Below are 16,883 nucleotides of genomic sequence, written 5' to 3'. Positions count from 1 at the left end.
GGCCACGCCCCCTCAGTAATTAGCTTTTAAATAAGTGTGAATAAGTTGAACGTGCTGCCAGGAGCAAAATAATAGCCTTACCTGAATGGGCAGCGATCACCCACTCTGAACCAGAAAAAATAGAGCTATTACTCTAGATCTACTCACCCTTTAATCACTTCTCGTAGGGTGAATTAAACCACTTTGTAATTAATGTACAAAATATGGATCTAGAAGAAGTTGATGCTGCATAAGAAACTTGTCAATTACCTCTAACAAAGGTTTTCCAGCTCAAGTGTCTTCTACATTTGTGTGACCCTTCCTCTCTCTCAAAAATTTTAAATAACTGATTAAGAAATGCCAAAATACAATTACAGTCTAATTATTGTTACTTTAAGTAGTTCAGAAATTGCATCTCTACAGTACGTATTAAAAACCAATTGAGCATCGATTTCTGGAGATATTTTCCTAATCTGGTCAAGAGATGGCATGTGCATAAAAGACCAAATGTTTCACATACCATTAGTACTAAAATGTTAAGATGCTTTGCTCCTGCACAATACTACAAATCTAGAACATTTGCCACTGTGTAATATTTGATACTGCAATATACGCAATAGAAAAGGTGAGTATGCTGCTGTGTGAAAATAAAATGATCCATCCATTCAACCATTGCTCAACGAATCTGTATTTTTGGCATTGAAATATCTTCTTTTCTTAATTTTGTAGGTGGATGTTCTAATGCCCAATGTTGGAGAAATTGTAGGTGGATCGATGCGTATCTATGAAAGTGATGAGCTATTGGAGGGATATAAGAGAGAAGGGATTGACCCCACTCCTTACTACTGGTATACGGATCAGGTAAGGGAAATTTTATTAATTAACAATTGACATTTAACTCTTAAATAGCTGTATTCTTTACAGTAGAAATAAGTCTGATCATTGCAGGCTTCCAGCTGTAAGATGTATCAATACTGTATAAGAGTAAAAAGCAGCGCTCCTATTTTGACAGTTTAACAGCGTTTGACCTTTTTTTGCCCATAGTACAGAAATGCACCTGGTAACTAAGTCCCTGATTCACAGAAAAACTTTTTGAAAGTCTCAAAGCTATATACCTTAGGGTTTCTAACTTTCTGGATTATACAGAAACCTCCATATGTACCCAATGAATCACTGTCATTAGTTTCCCTATGTGCTTGTTTTCCTCTCTTCTTCCACATCATGGCCATTGTGTGCACAGTGGACTAAGTGCAGACAAAAGAGTGTTGGATCTGTGCAGTACCACATGCAACTTCATTTCTGTGTTTTTTTTCTTCCAACCTGGAAAATATTTTCCCAGTGGTAAAACATTTCTCTTGTGGCTGTTTCTAAGTGCAGATTCCTCACCTTGTGAATACCCAGGTGCCAGACTGGGTCCAGAGTTTTCTTCAGCAACTCCCTTGCACGTTAGCAGGTGGCGTTGTGTGACTCCTTATTGGGTCCTTCCCAACCCAGATGTGACAAAAAAGCCTCTACAATCCACCACTTCTGCGAGCTGACATTAGTTTTTTTTTTCACTACATGCCTACCGACATGGATCCCGGCAGGTCTGAAAGACGTAATTTTTGAAATTTTTACCAGTGTGTAAGGGCCTTCTCCTACCAAAAATGCATGGCTCAAACCTTGTAAGGATTGTCACAAAAATTGTCAGTGACTGACCTCATGAGGTCTGTCTGACGTTTAGGCTCGTCACATGACTTTCGCGACTTGTGACAAACTCCCTCAGATGAAGCTGAAGGTTGTTCGGGACTGTGAAGCCAAACTCTACGTCGCCAAACTTCGCAGAAAAGGCACCTAGAGCCTGATCCCACTTTTAAGTTGAGAGTGTATACTTGTTCTCGTTCCTGAGGCCGATCCTACGAGCGCTCTCATCCGAAGCAATTAGATAAGACAAAGAAGAAGCATCATAAGAGGATAAGGTATGTCCCCCTCATTCCGCCACTCCCACAATGAGTAGTTGATTGGTGCCCAAGATACCTCCCAGTCACAGTATCTGCCTCTGACCTGGGAGCCGATCCGGGCTTTAGTCCCAATCCAAACAGAGTCCCTGGGTCCAATGGTGATGCCGCAGCAGATCCAGGCGTCCAAGAAGACAATGCTCTGTCTCTTCGGTACCTTACCCGATCCTTCGGGTGTGTCTTCATGACCTAAGGATCTGAGGGGGACTCCACTCGGACTACTGCTTTCAGATTAGTTCCTGATACCGAATGTGTCTCTTTACCCTGTTCCGGGGTTAATCCCAGACTCTGGGAACCATGCCTACTTCCATGCCCCACGTGGCACCAAGACTTCCACGACTTACGCCGGTGTCCCAAGCATCGGCACCAGCAGTGACGCCACAGTCAAGAAGCTTATAGTACTTTTGGACTTGACAAGAAATCCGCTGCAACCTCAACCGAAGTTGCACCCTTCACGCCACTTGCATACTTAGTTTGTATGCAGTTCCATTGCATTATAACCTGGATTGACCCTGATGATGATACCGCAATGGTTTATGATGGGAAGCTCAGTGACCTTGATACCAACACAGAAACTGGCCTACATTCACCCACCACTGGCAGAAGAGACTGGCTCTTCTGCCATGGTCATAACAAACACAAGATGATGGAGTGCTGAAACTTTTCAACCATTCACCCCCAGTCAAGAGATCTGGGTTCAATCCATTGTTCTTTTGCTCACTATGCCACCCCAGTTTGGACCTAGCCATATGCAAATCAGTATTGACCATGTTCCTCATGGAACAGTCCGGCCCGAACTGCCAGGCCAGGTCCTTCCTGGACCGGAAACAAGCATCCTAGGACCGCTTTTGGGATATCACCCCTCATCAGCTAGGCTAGCTTGAATCCGGTGACGGAGCAAGCATGAGACCTATGTCTGGGCATACTCATCCCACTTACAGCATAAATTACAGCACAAACAACCAGTCCCAGGATGCTCCCTCAGAAAAGCCCCATTCTGAGGTCGAGTCCCCCCTAGTAGTATTCATCTTACGAGGGTGGGACGAGGGGGCAAATGATGAAGCATGTCACATTACGTGAGTGAGCCATCCTTGTCCAATTCTTGGAATTGCCTTGAGATTAGGTCAAGCACAGGTAGCTGCTCACAGGGAACACTTTGGGTCCCTGAAAACGACCTGCTGATCAGCTGAATAGACAGATAGACTCCCAGGGGTACCACGCAATTTTTTGTGTTTACATAGGATATTAAGGGCAGACGTAAGCCCTGTAATGCTCTACAATTTCTCCCTTTTGTGTGATATAATATTCCCTTGTACCATCAATGTGGAAGCTTTTGTGTCAGGACAGAGGGGCAATTCTTCCTCATAGGAAAGATGAAGCGGTACTTAGAAAGCTGGTGGGTGATGGATTGCTGTTTGGCAAAGGGCGTGACTTCCTTGGTCAGAAATGCTGCTTTTGCCCGGAGGGCCAGTTTGTCTAGGAACAACAAAGAGTATGGTGGCCACAGGTGATGCCTGCAGTTCCCTCACCTTCCTGGCTGATGTTATGGTGATGATGTAAACTGTCTTGATGGTAAAAGGCAAAAGACAACTCTGCATGGCCTATAGAGGAGTGCACACGAGATAGGTGAGAACCAAATTAAGGTCCCACTGCAGTATCCGAAATGGTGTTTGTATTGGAAATGGTGTTGGTGTGAGCAGGTGGGTCAAAACCTTCTAAAAAGGCATAACAGATGACTTGAAGAGAAGGTTGATCTAGTAAACATAAAAAGGCCAAGGATATGGTAAATAACCTTTAGCTGTAGTCACAGCAAGAACAGTGAAAGATAAAACATAAGAATGTCACATAAACTTGCTTGCAGGGGGAACCTGATGGTAGGGGATACCAGTCGACCTTCTCAAGGCATCCTGCTTTTTTGGTAGCTGGATATCTGACTGTTAAAATAACACCAACCACTACAGGAGGAAGAATAAAGGCCATCTACTATCACTGCTCATTCGCCATGAATAGAGGAGTAGGTTGTGCAAGCTTAGGTGTAAGACCTGGCCCTGCTGCTGTGAAAGGAGGTTTTCCCCAGGGGGCAGTCTGTTTGGAGGATAACTGATTATGGTCAGAATTTCTGGGTGCCCTACTCAGTCTCTTCGGATCTTTTTCAGTACTCTGGACAGGAGACAGAGGGACGTACAGAAGTCCCAGAGCCACAGTGTAGACGAAACAGGCGTCTCCTAAAGAGAACTACTTTGGTAACTCCAATGCGCGAAAACATTGATACTGCCTGTTCTCTGTGGTGGCAAATCGAGCCAGAGTTCTCCCCATTGTTCGAAGACCTGCTGTGCCACCTCAGAGTGTAACTGCCATTCATGATTCGCTAGGCCACGGCGAGTGAATTTGTCTGCCATGGTGTTCAAAGATCCTGCTAGGTGCTGTGCAATCGGAGAGACGTCCTGAATGTTCAGTCTGTTCCAAAGAATGTTACCATATTGTTACTGGTCCCATGGCCCACACTGCCCTTTTATTTGTAGTACCAAATGGCAGTTGTGTTGTCTGTGAGCGCCAATGCCCGTTTAGGTTTATGGATTTGTAAAGCACATGGCTGCCCATGGGCTTCCCATCGCTGGGATGAACATGACATTCAGAGAGCCAGTGAACTTCCAAGAGCGGGGAGGTTTAAGGAAAAAGCTATGTTTAAGTTTTTTCCTGAATGCCAGTTTGTTGGTTATCATGCGCATATCCCTGGGCAGGGAGTTCCATATTTTGGGGGCCAGATGCGTAAAGGATCTTCCTCCCTATCTGGCTTTTTTTATTCTTTTTTCCCCTTGATGGTTGGGAGGAACACCTTCATTGCGAAGCAAATCGCTTGCAACTCCAGCAAGTTGATGTGGAGTCTAGCTTCTGCCAGAGACCAGAGTCCTTTCATCTTCATCTCTCCTAGATTACCTCCACATCTCAGCAGTGATGCTTCTGTCACAACAGTTATTGTTGTGGTCAAAGAGCCACCACAGCAAGTATTTCTCGGTCCCATTCGACACCTGTATAGAGTCAGACAATTTGCCTTTTTGGTGAGCCCACTGAGACTGCAGATCCCACTACATAGTCCGCATGTGCCACCTGGTCAAGAGACCAAGAAGCCTTGGAGCAGATATCACTGAGACCCCACCTGCAGGCCGAAACTTTAGGATCATAGCCCGAATGTTCTGGACTTATTGAGGCGGAGGATTGGCTTGGAAAAGCACTATATCCAGGATGGCTCTGATAATGGGTACCCGCTGTGAAGGGGTCAGGTGTGGCTTTGGCATGTGGATAGAAAAACTCAATGATATCAACTGGTTGTCTCTCGTCTGGAGGGACTTTATGACTGTTTGACGCAAGACCGCCTTCAGCAACCACTCATTGGGGTATGGAAGACTGGTATTCCCAACCCCTGCAGATGAGCCGTGACATCCACCATCACATATGTGAAGACCCAAAGTGCACTGATCAATTCAAAAGGGAGCACTGAGAACTGGAAATGCTTGTGGTCTACCTCAAACCGCAGATAGTCTGTGGGACTGCCAGATGGGGATTGCAAATAAGCGCCTTACAAGTCTAGCACCACCATCCAGTCTCCTAAATCCAGGGGAGATAGTAATTTGGCCAGAGTGAACATCTTGAATTTGGATGGGACAAGGGCCTTGGTCTTTTTTTATGCACCAGAAAATAACAGGAGTAGCAACAAGCCCCGATGTCTGTCAGCACCCTCTTTACTGCTCCTTTGGCCAAGAGACCCAGAAATTCTCCTTGGAGTATGAACAAGTGGTCTTGTGGAAGGTTTTGCGGTATGGATAGCATGCCTTTTGGGGCAGACAGCAAGGGATTGCTGTACATCTGAATAAAAGCCTATAGAGCCTTTTCAGGCATGGTGCACCACACCGGTGCTGGCTGCCCTACCCAGACGGTCGGTCATGTCCAGGCCGGATCGGATTGTGTATTTCGCAGCTCCCTGAACTTCCAAGATTAGTCTTTGCAATGTGACTGACATCATCGGATATAGCTGGCAAAACCTCAAACACTTTGTCCCACTGTCTGTGAGAATAATTGCCTAGGAGACCAGATGTATTCCCTAATCTTTGGACAAGGCCGGCAGACGAAAACATGTGTTGTGAAAATGTTTCCATTAGCTGTGAGTTTTGGGGAACTTGTTGGGTCGGCATTTGGGTTTAGTTGGCTGGTGAATTCCTGTACCACAAAAATTCTCCTGAGTGGGAGGCTGTAGTAGAAAATCTCTGCCAACTTGCGAATTTCCGACTGAGGGGGCAACATCCTGGCTTTGCACAGGTTTCTAACAGGATGCCTGTCAATTCCTCATTGAAGGGCAGAATGGGTTCTTAGTTTGTTTGTGCAGAGTTGAGTTTAGTTTCGACCTCTAGTTGGCAAAATGGGATCTAGGACTACACTCCTGATCACTGTGGAAAATAAGGCAAAAATCCTCTATAGCTATAGCCAGGTTAGGTGAGGACAGATCAATGTCTGGGGAAGTGTCCACACCACTGGTGCCCTTTAGGTCTTCAAAAATGTCTCTATCATCATGATAAGTGTCACATAGATGATGATCGTCATCATCTTGTAGGGTATAGTCTGGTTCTAAGTGTGTGGATGGATTAATTTTGCAACCAGACAAAATCTGGATCCGGGTTTGGTGTTGGCGGCCCAGCATCGGTAGGGTACCTGGTGCCGTCCGTACGGGGCAGCAATTTCTGGATAATAGTCTGCACCAGTGACCGGGTCCGTGCCAGTTGTGAGGCCAAATCCAAAGGGGGACTGGCATTTGGTTGAGTGTAGTGGTCTGTGTTGGGGAAAGATCCTCTGGCTGGAATCCGACTGGAATCCACCTCGGATCCATGGGACCCGAATGCCCTTCAGACGGGCCCAGTGAGGCACCAAAAGTTTTATCCATGGCCAGGTGAAACAGTGAAGCTCATGTAGCTGTTGTGACGTTTCCGTCTGTTGCAGATTGGGATGGGTCAGGACCATTGACAGTGTCTCTTTCAGGTGTGGAGAGTAACCTTGTGGCCTGGGGGTGCCTGTAGCATTGCGCAACCCTGAATGATTGGAGTGGCGGGGTGAAAAGGAGCTGTGTTTGTATTTTTTACAGGATTTTGTCGACTTATTCGAGCCTTTTGTCTACCAAGAGTGAAGACATAGTCTTGACTTTGACCGAAAACCCTTCTTTGATTTCCTGGGTTCGGCAACGACAAGTTTGGCCCCATGTTCCCAAATGGCCTTTCTATTCATTTTGGCAGCAGAGACTGTTGTTGTGGGTGTCAGTAACCAACATTTGTCTATTACAGGCATGACAAAGTTTGAACCCTGTTGTCTTAGCAGGTGTCATGCTGCACACTGTACAGTTAGAGGTAAAAAATCTTTACCTCATATGACAGGATTTGGAAACTGCGGATCCGCATTAATATGCACATAAAGAAAGAAACTGATGCCAGCACGCAGAGATAGTAAATATATAGGGGCACAGACGCCATATCCAGGGTGGGACAGAGCCATTGTGAATCTGCACAACAAAGCAATTAACTACTGACGCTTAAGGGAATTGCTACTGAAGTTTCCAGATCCAGTCTGACGCCTAGAGATATTCACATAGTGAGGAATATTCAATTAGAAGTCTCTATCAGAAATGTGCAATACTTGGATTTTTCCCCTTTAGTGTATGGAATTTAAGGTTCTAAAAATCCACATTCTTTGAATCGAAATTTGCATTTTTCAACCACAGATTCAAATGTGTGCATACTAAAATTGAACATATGTGTGCAAAAAGATTTGTGAATCCATAAGTATGTGCTTATTGACTTTGCTTAGCAGTTTCACAGGCCTGAAAAAGTTAGTGTGAATCTCCTGAGGTAGAAATTTTGTAAGGATTAAAGGGATGCTGATTTATTGGGTAATCCAAGAGTTTGTAACCGTGATATTTTTTCTGTTGCAGCGTAAATATGGCACATGTCCTCACGGTGGATATGGATTGGGATTAGAGCGATTCTTGACATGGATTCTGAATAGACACCACATCAGGGATGTTTGTTTGTACCCTCGCTTTGTCCAGCGCTGCAAGCCTTAACTCCCTTTGCTGCCATTTAGTAGACAAAAGAATGGATTTAAGAAAAGTGAAGCTTTACTTGAAGATGAACAGTACATTGCAAATACTTGTGAGGGAGGAGAACCTTCCCTGTCTTCATTCAACGGTTTTATTTGCTGAACAGTAATTATATGACATAATAATGTGGACTCTTGTTACATGAATAAGAGGTTTCAAAAGAATGATCATACAGTATGGCATTTCCTATTCCAAGTGGCCATCTAGGTTGATACTGTATGTAAATTAAAAAGATACATGAGTGTTAGTTGAAAGGCATGCCTTTCTCCTTCCTGAAAGCTATTTGCTTATTCCTCTAAATATTTGTTCTGTAAATCAAAATGAGGCATTGCTCTTGTTTGCACCTGAGCAGCTCATAGTGAAAATGATAATTGAAACTGATAGTGGATATTGATTTCATATTTGGACGTGATACTTTCATGCTATTTACTGTACAAACCTCATCAAAAGTAGTATATTAAATCAAAATGATTTTGGAAAGACTGAAAAACTCATCATTGTGTCTTTGTGAAATGGCATCCCACGGCTGTTTACAAACTTTTCTATGTTAGTGTTCTCCAAATTACACTGCATTCAGTAATGTATCAGAATACAATGTACTGTTCTCTTGTAGTAGGAGCATCTTTTAAGAAGGAATTACGAAATAATTATATTGAATATAGACCTTTTACAGCTTGACTAATCGAACACATTAAGTAAGTTACGGGTATAATAAAAAGGGACCCATTTTATTACACCACATGGTCCTCCAGTGATCTTCATTAAATTAACATGCTTTGTATTTGAGTCTTTGTTTGCTTAATGTAAAAATCATTGTTTAAGTTTGGATCCATTAAATACATGGGAACAACAGACAACATGGAGAACTGTTTTCATTTTTCGTAAAACTATTCTATGATTTTACATTTATTGCTATAAGTGATCTACCCATCTCCGTTTTTGATTGCACCTAGTTTTGCAGAAATTAGATGACGGACTGGGAGATCTCGCTTCAGGTTGTTTTTATACATTTACACTGTGAGGAACGTCTCTATAGACTGAGCATAAGGCTTTAAAATTGCTAGGTGTCCGTAAATCTCCAGCTAGTGTAGCTTCCTACACTTGCTGCTCCAAAAGTTGTTTCACTGCTGTATTGTGCACCATTTAAGTGCGTATCTTGGCTATTTTATGCAGCACCAGAGAGAATGTGTTGCTGTAGTCTATCCTTTAACCAATCACAGCTAATACTGCTATGCTGGTACCCTCTTACGTGAGGCAGGGTAGGATTTTTCCAAACAGCCTCAGTTGGTAGAACAATGGGATGCTATGGGTGGGAGTCAGGAGAGCTGAATGTGAAATTTAAAGGCCAGGTTGCATACAGCTTACTCCGAGGCCCTGTATGAGAGGACACATACACTCACTTGGCCACTGCCATCACTTCCATCTAGGCTGAGTTTAATCTAAGGCGGTTTGAAGATGTAGGGGCATTGACCTTCCCATTGTATTGTTTTTAACTTATCATTAGTAGTCACCTGATAGCTATTCATATATAGTATGAGCTGGATGTTGTCCTCATTGAACACGTGCAACAGTAGCATGTGGCTTTAGCCAGTCTGACATAGATGGTTAAAAAGTTAAGAGATCGTGTTAAAACCTGAGGAACATCATGGTATATGTTAAGTACCTAAAGGAGGAAGGCAAGCCTCTTGCGTACGACCTGAAAGAATTCATAAAATCAGTGAAGAACCATCCTGCAAACACTCCCATCTTTACGCCTTTGCAATAGAACAATGTGGTTCACTGTGTCAAGAGACACATAGATCAAAAAGCACTAGGTCACAGACTGCCATCATCCACAGTCCTGCAAAGATGTTTGTGATTGCAGGAAGCAGTGAAATAGTTCTGCAGTGGTATAGGATAGAAGGATCAACCTTCTCTCGCTTCTTTTTTTTTTTTTGTAAGCATGACACGAGTAGTTGTAATGTATGGATCAGAGGGCTCAGATGGTCCCGGACTTCACAGGACGTGCTAGAACCCCTTCATTGTTATGGCAATATTTGTTTGTTAACTGGTGGAAAACAGCCAAATAACATCTTAGTTCTCATGGTGTTGCCAATATAGAAGGTTTAACTTGGTAGAGTCTCTCACACAGGTCATATTGTGGGGGGGGGGGGGGGGACAAAGTACCTTGTGAGGCTATTGCAAAGTTCTTGCTAATAATTGAGCATATATTTGTTTACTTCTAGTAAAAGACATCAGCAAGCCGTGACATGCTTTAAATAATGGGTTGCAAGAATAAATATGCTTTTATTTATTCTTGCAACCCAGTGATGCAGCCCCTTTGCAACCCAGTGATGCTGCTGCAACCTCATCTCCTGGCCTGCAACCTTCACCCCAAATTTCACTTCACAGTTCCAATGAGGAATTAAGAACATGGAACTTAAGTGTATTTTGTTCCAGCGCCAAGAACCAATCTCTGCACACAAGCCCCCCATACACAGACAAGCAAAGCCAGCAAAAAAAATCCATATGCAAGCAGCGACAGCATAGGGAATCACACCCCGTACAGGTAACTAATCCACAACAAACCTGTCCAAATTCACAGGAAGCCTGATGGTGTACCTGCACTTTGTCACAACTTCTGTTCCAAAACTCTCACTGCCAGGCACAACAGGGGTGAGAGTATCGGGGGGCCCTAACTAACTACCTAAACTAGATTCATGTTTAGTGGCACCCAACTAATGACAACTTTTAATCTCACTATAAGCCTGCAACCACCGTTGGCAAGTCTTTCTCCATCCTCACCCAGCTGGCATTAGTCTGCTCCATCACACATGGATATCACACCGAAATACCATCCCTTCCAATCTCTGAGATTTGCAGCATTTCTGAATGATACGACAACTGTGAGGGGGGTAGAGAACGTACTTCCCCTCTTTCCCCTTCCTAGCTGGATGAGCCATATTCACATGCACGCTTTGTACAACGTCCAAGGTCCCCACTTCTTATTGAAATAAGACTTCCTGAACACTTGGGCCCTTCCAATCGTATACTTGACTACCTCCATAGACCAATCTTTCTGTCTTTCCAGTGATATTTAAGTAAGATTGAGTTTTGCAAATTTCCCTTAAGATATAAGGGCTACATTTTGTCAATGTAAGCGTAACCCAATATGCCCAAACCATTTTTGTCACTTTCTGTTCCCAGTATCTACTGTTGAATGGTCTACTCCAGTGTTCCAATTATCATTTGGTTGAAGTGTTCAGCAGCCCCATTGCCAGCTGGATATTACAGGGACATGTTCCTTTGCACAATACCCTCAATGTCAAGAATTCCTTGAGGGTACTAGAATTAAATTGGGTGCTATTTTCACTTGCCACAGAACTTGGTATTCCATCTCTCTGGAAAACTGCATCCAAAACGTTTCAGCATGAGCTAATTCTGTCAATTAAACTAACTTCAGGGGGGCGCTAGAGGGCTTGTGTACAAGATGGCCACACCCTAGGGAGGCTCGGTTTGTCTGGTAGCATAATCCGACATCATCTGTGGCTATGAGACACCACATTCCCAAAATATAACCAACGCTCTGCTATACTGCCAGCATTACTCCAGGTACCTCGCCGCGCTCCGGAAAGCCGCTCGGGCGGAGAGATAGCAAAACAGACTGCACTGGCTTAAGATGCGGAATGCCCTGACTCAGCCATGACTTACGTGTGAACGGTTGCAGCGGCATTACTCATCAGCAACGAAACATCCACTGATCACCCGGGGGGGAGGTGAGTGGGAGCTAATGTCCGCTGGAGTGGCCAGAGCCTGCGGGGGCCTTGACCTACTCGCCACGGTCGTGCCTTGTGGGCAGACTGGTTGCTGCCAACCTCAATACTGCGGGCTCCCCCCAGCGACAGATCAGGTAATCTGGGCCTACACTCTTAAACAATCAGCGAGCATCATGTAACACTTGCCTGTGGCTGGTGGTCTGAAACGGGTGGCGGCTGTGGCAGAAGAATGTGGATGTCTGACTGCTCTCGCTGCAACATAGAGCTTCATCCAAAAATTTGCAGCATGAGCTAATTCTGTTAATTAAACAAACTTCAGAGGATGCTAGAGGGCCGGCGAACAAGATGGCCGCACCCTAGGGAGGCTCTGTTAGTCTGGTAGCATAATCCGACATCATCTGCGGCTATAAGACAACACCAGATCCCCAAAATATAACCAACGCTCTGCTATACCGCCAGCATTACTCCAGGTTCCTCACCGCGCTCCGGAAAGCTGCTGGGACAGAGAGCAAGGAAAACAGACGGCACCGATCCGGCCTGTGTAAAATGGCAGCTTAAGATGCGGAATGCCCTGACTCAGCCGTGACTTAAGGGTGAACGGTTGCGGTGGCATTACTCATCACCTACGAAACATCTACCGAACTCCCCCCCCCCCCCCTTCCAGGGGTGAGGTGAGGTGAGCGGGAGCTAATGTCTGCTGGAGTGGCCAGAGCCTGCGGGGGCATTTATGTACTCGCCCTGGTCGTGTCTTGTGGACGGACTGGTTGCTGCTGGCCTGGATACTGCGGGCTCTCCCCAGCGACAGATCTGGGATTCTGGGCCTACGCTCTTAAACAAGCTGCAGGCATCGCGCAACACTTGCCTGTGGCTGGCGGTCTGAAACGGGTGGCGGCTGTGGCGGAAGAATGTGGATGTCTGACTGCTCTCGCTGCAACACAGCCATACGCGTGAAATAAAGCAGAGGCCTGTAATACAGTGTGGTACACCGCCGCGACCCTCGAGTGACAGCTGAGGGGGGAGATTCGCGGCTTCGGGATCCTGCTGTCATCAATCGCTGCCCCAGAGTGCGACCCGATGAGCTGCCCTGCCGATGGAGGAGCTGCCCACGCAGCTGCGGCCTGAGCAAAATGGCGGCCTGAGGGGCTTACCAAGATTTAGTATCATCACTGCGGGTAAACGGCCGCTGCTCCATCTTCATCCACCAGCGGATGCCCATAGCTGACACTGGGGAGGGGATTCTGCCATTTGCCGAAGGGACTGCTGCCAGTGGGGGGCACCCATTCACTCAAGTGGGGGGCACCCATCCACTCATTCCGGCCACATAGCAAGTGAGGTCTGTCCGTGGGCAGACTCGGCCGCCGTCTTCCTGCGTCTAGTTGGAAACACAGATCTGGGCTCAGGGGCCTTCTGTGGAGTAATTCTGCCTTGAGATATCCAGCGCAGGTGAGAGACCCAAATGATTGTGCGCCACACCTGTGCATCTTCTGCTGGACTCGTTGGAGACGCTGAGGCTGCCATACCCAGGGGGTGATGGGATGTCCTGACTGACCCGATTAGTCCGTATACCGAGAACATCTCCGGCCGACTGAAGACCCGAGAGTTCCGCTGGGACTGGATTAACGATCTGGGGCCTGCACTCACCCAATAATCGACCCATACTACATCCTGCCGTGGTGCACCAGGTCAGCCCGGTTAGCGCTTTGGAGCTCTGGACCTCGTTGTTGCGGGGAAACAATCCAGACTCTGCGACTATCCCCTGTGGGGCCTCCACACAAGAGAAACCAGCGAGGCATGGCCAGCATGGTGGGACAGCAGTCCAAACTCCCCTTCTCTTGCCCGCAAGACCGTTTCTGAGGAACCAGAGGACATGACGTCTCAAACAGAATCAGAGGCTCCAGTATCTAACTCCACCCAAGACTCGGACATTAAGGAACTCCTACTGACCATGCGCCACAGTCTCACATCCATCGAAGCCAAAATTGACGCCATGAACATGCGAATGGATTTTATAACACAAAAACTAGTCAAGCATGATTGCTGTCTGGTGGAGGCGGAGCAGCGAATATCAGCGATTGAAGATTCCTCTGTGTCTAATAACGAAAAAATCCTGGGAATGGAGAAACTATTAAAGATCATAGCCGCCAAAAACAAAGATCTCGAAGCACGATCGCGCAGGAACAATCTGCGAATAGTGGGAGTCCTGGAGTCCACTGCCACTCATGGAGGACTACGTAGAGAAACTGTTGCTTGACCTCTTCGGCGTCGAAACCTTCTCCAGGGTCCTGATAGTTGAAAGGATGCATCGCTCTTTGGCTACAAGGCCGCCACCGGGAGCTCCCCCCCGACCCATCCTGGCTTGACTTCTAAATTACAAAGAACGTGATACAGCGCTGCAGCTAGCCCGGAAAAAAACAGACCTGTGCTTTGATGGAAATAAAATCTTTATATCCGGATTTCACCCTGATGGTGCAGGAGGCACGGAAAAAGTTTCTCCCCGTGAAGAAGAAGCTACAACAGGCCAGTATGCAATACTCCACGTTATACCCCGCCAGGCTGAGAGTTGCTCATTGAGGCAAAACCCACATACTCACTAATCCTCAGCAGGCCCAGGACTTCCTGAAAACTGCACTAAGGCGTTCCCCCACGCCTCTTAATTCCAGGCGAGACTCAGGTAGATCATCCCCAGTTCCTGCCGAAGAATAATGATAATCGGACCTCACAAACGGAATGATCTATAACCTGGTAAGGCAGTCTGACCTGAGGAAATACTCGAGGATGTGCATCGATGACCGACCCAAATGACTTAATGCGCACCTACATAACTGTCCTTTATATAGTTACTCCTTAAGGTGCCTCACTGCAAACCAATAATGATCTCCCAGGCTCCCTCGCTAACGCAAGGTGTGCTGACAGTTCCTCTGGCGCATACCCCCAATGGGAATATCCTTAAGGTTTAATGTTGTATCTTGATATACTTTCCTCTTTTACGTTAGTATGTACCATGATTGAGGCCTCTTTTAGGCAGTATTCATTGGGGAGGGACGGAGGGAATACATTTACCTGTGGGGCTGAGTTACAGGTGTGGGGGGGGTGGGATTGTTGTTGTTCGATGGAAGAATATTGCACTGTAAAACTTCCACTGTAATTTGTTGCTACTACGTAATGGTAAAGTCTTGTTACAAATTGCTGGGATCATTGGACACACATCACCTATGGGTAGCCCTAGTAGAATGACAGGCAATAGGGAATCAGTCAGGCTGCCCAGGATTCACTGCATTACTTGGAACGTGTGGGCCTTGGGGATGCACACAATCGTAGACTGGTGTTGGGACACCTTGACCGTCATCAGGTTCAACTAGCCATGATACAGGAAACACACCTCAACCCGCTATCTCCAACCACATTTGGTAAGCGATGGGCAGCGCACAGTTGTTTCTCTTCTTTTTCCCCATACGCTCGGGCACAGGCATACTAATAAAATCTGGGGTTGATTACTGCCCAATAGGGCAATTGCAAGACACACATGTTCGATATAGCATTATGTGGGGCAGACTTGCCGGGCACTCGATCACACTGATGTGCTGTTATGCACCTAACATTGATGACTCGGGGTATTTCACCAATCTATGGGTCTGTATTTTGGAAATAGGATCAGCATACATAATCTTTTTAACCTGATGATTAACCCTGTGCTGCATCGACACCAAATACATATGCACTTTCATCCTCGGGCGTCTAAAATACTTGCTGACATCATGGTAGACAACCAAGTGTTTGATGCGTGGCGTTTCCTTCACCCAGGGAGAAAGGAAGGCACCTTTGTATCCAGAGTGCACTCTAGCTGGTCTAGACTGGATCTCTGGCTTCTCTCACCTGACCTTAACACATGGCTTGGGGAGGTGACACATCTGGCACAGACCTTGTCTGACCATTCCCCGGTGCTGATGAAGCTTATCCCGCTGGGGAATACCTCCCTATACCGCTCGTGGCGATTACTACCCACGGCACTATTAGACACAGCTTTCTGTGAAGATATACGGCAAGAGTTCGATGAGTTTTTCCCGCGCAACATAGACAGTGTAGCAGAGATGGCAACTGTATGGGAAAGCTTTTAAGTTGCAATGCGAGGGCTATGCCTGGTCAGGAGTGGGGGAATTCTCAAATCTATCAGTGGTACACTACATAAGCTGGAGGTAGATATCAAGCAGACGGAGGAGGCAATTGCAGCCGTTCTGGACCGGCTTCACACTGCAAGACTCAAAGAACTACTTATAGAATGCTCCGAAGGAGCGGAGCATGAGTCCAAATTTCGCTCAAAGTACCTAGTGGCTCGTGCATGCTAAGAGGGTGAACGGCCTGGTAGAGCACTCTCCGAGGCCACCAGGATCCCCAGATTCATTAACCAGGTGCTGGAGATTGTGGATGAGGTAGGCATACGGCATACAGACACCAACGAGATTTTGGAGATATTTTTCCAGCCACTACTCTTCTCTGAATTGCTCTAGAGCACACAACACACCTGATGTAGCGGCTCATTTTTGTAGACTCCGCACTGGGATGGATAAGTGATTCTCATAGAGAATTCTTATCTGCAGGCTTTGAGGAGGATGAAATACGTGCGCCATAATGGGGTTACGGTCGGGCAGGGCTCCAGGGCCCTACGTCCTGCCTTTGGACTTTTATAAAGTCTACATTTTACCTGCTGGTCCCTATACTCAAGCAGGTGTTTGAGGAGGCTATGGAGAAGGGTATTCTCCCCTTCTCAATGCGACAGGCCATAATAATATTACTGCTCAAACCGAGACAAAGATTCTGATAACTGTGGCGCATACAGGCCGCTGTCTCACATCAATTGCGATACCAAAATCCTTGCTAAAGTCATAGCCAACAGGTTGAACTTACTGATGGATCGGCTTGTTTTCCCCGACCAGGCTGGATTCGTGCCCAGCAGGGCCACTGTGCGTAACCTGAGGACCTTATTTGCGTTGCTCCACGACATTGACCCGGACGATT

General features: G+C 46.2%; 1 protein-coding gene across 2 annotated transcripts in view; it reads left to right on the top strand.

Moving 5' to 3' along the window:
* Positions 1-8,972, top strand: part of NARS1 (asparaginyl-tRNA synthetase 1) — a 190,007-nt gene extending 181,035 nt beyond the window's left edge. For both annotated transcript variants that reach the window (XM_078674861.1, XM_078674862.1), the window contains exons 14-15: positions 709-840; positions 7,948-8,972. In XM_078674861.1, coding sequence (XP_078530987.1) covers positions 709-840; positions 7,948-8,079 — 264 coding nt within the window. In that variant the 3' untranslated portion in view covers positions 8,080-8,972. The remainder of the gene's footprint in view (positions 1-708; positions 841-7,947) is intronic.
* Positions 8,973-16,883: the final 7,911 nt, after the last annotated feature.

This window comes from Lissotriton helveticus, chromosome 2_1, assembly GCF_964261635.1.
Source record: "Lissotriton helveticus chromosome 2_1, aLisHel1.1, whole genome shotgun sequence".
NCBI lineage: Eukaryota > Metazoa > Chordata > Amphibia > Caudata > Salamandridae > Lissotriton > Lissotriton helveticus.
Note: the sequence above shows the minus strand (reverse complement) of the source record. Positions and strands in the feature narration are given on the sequence as shown.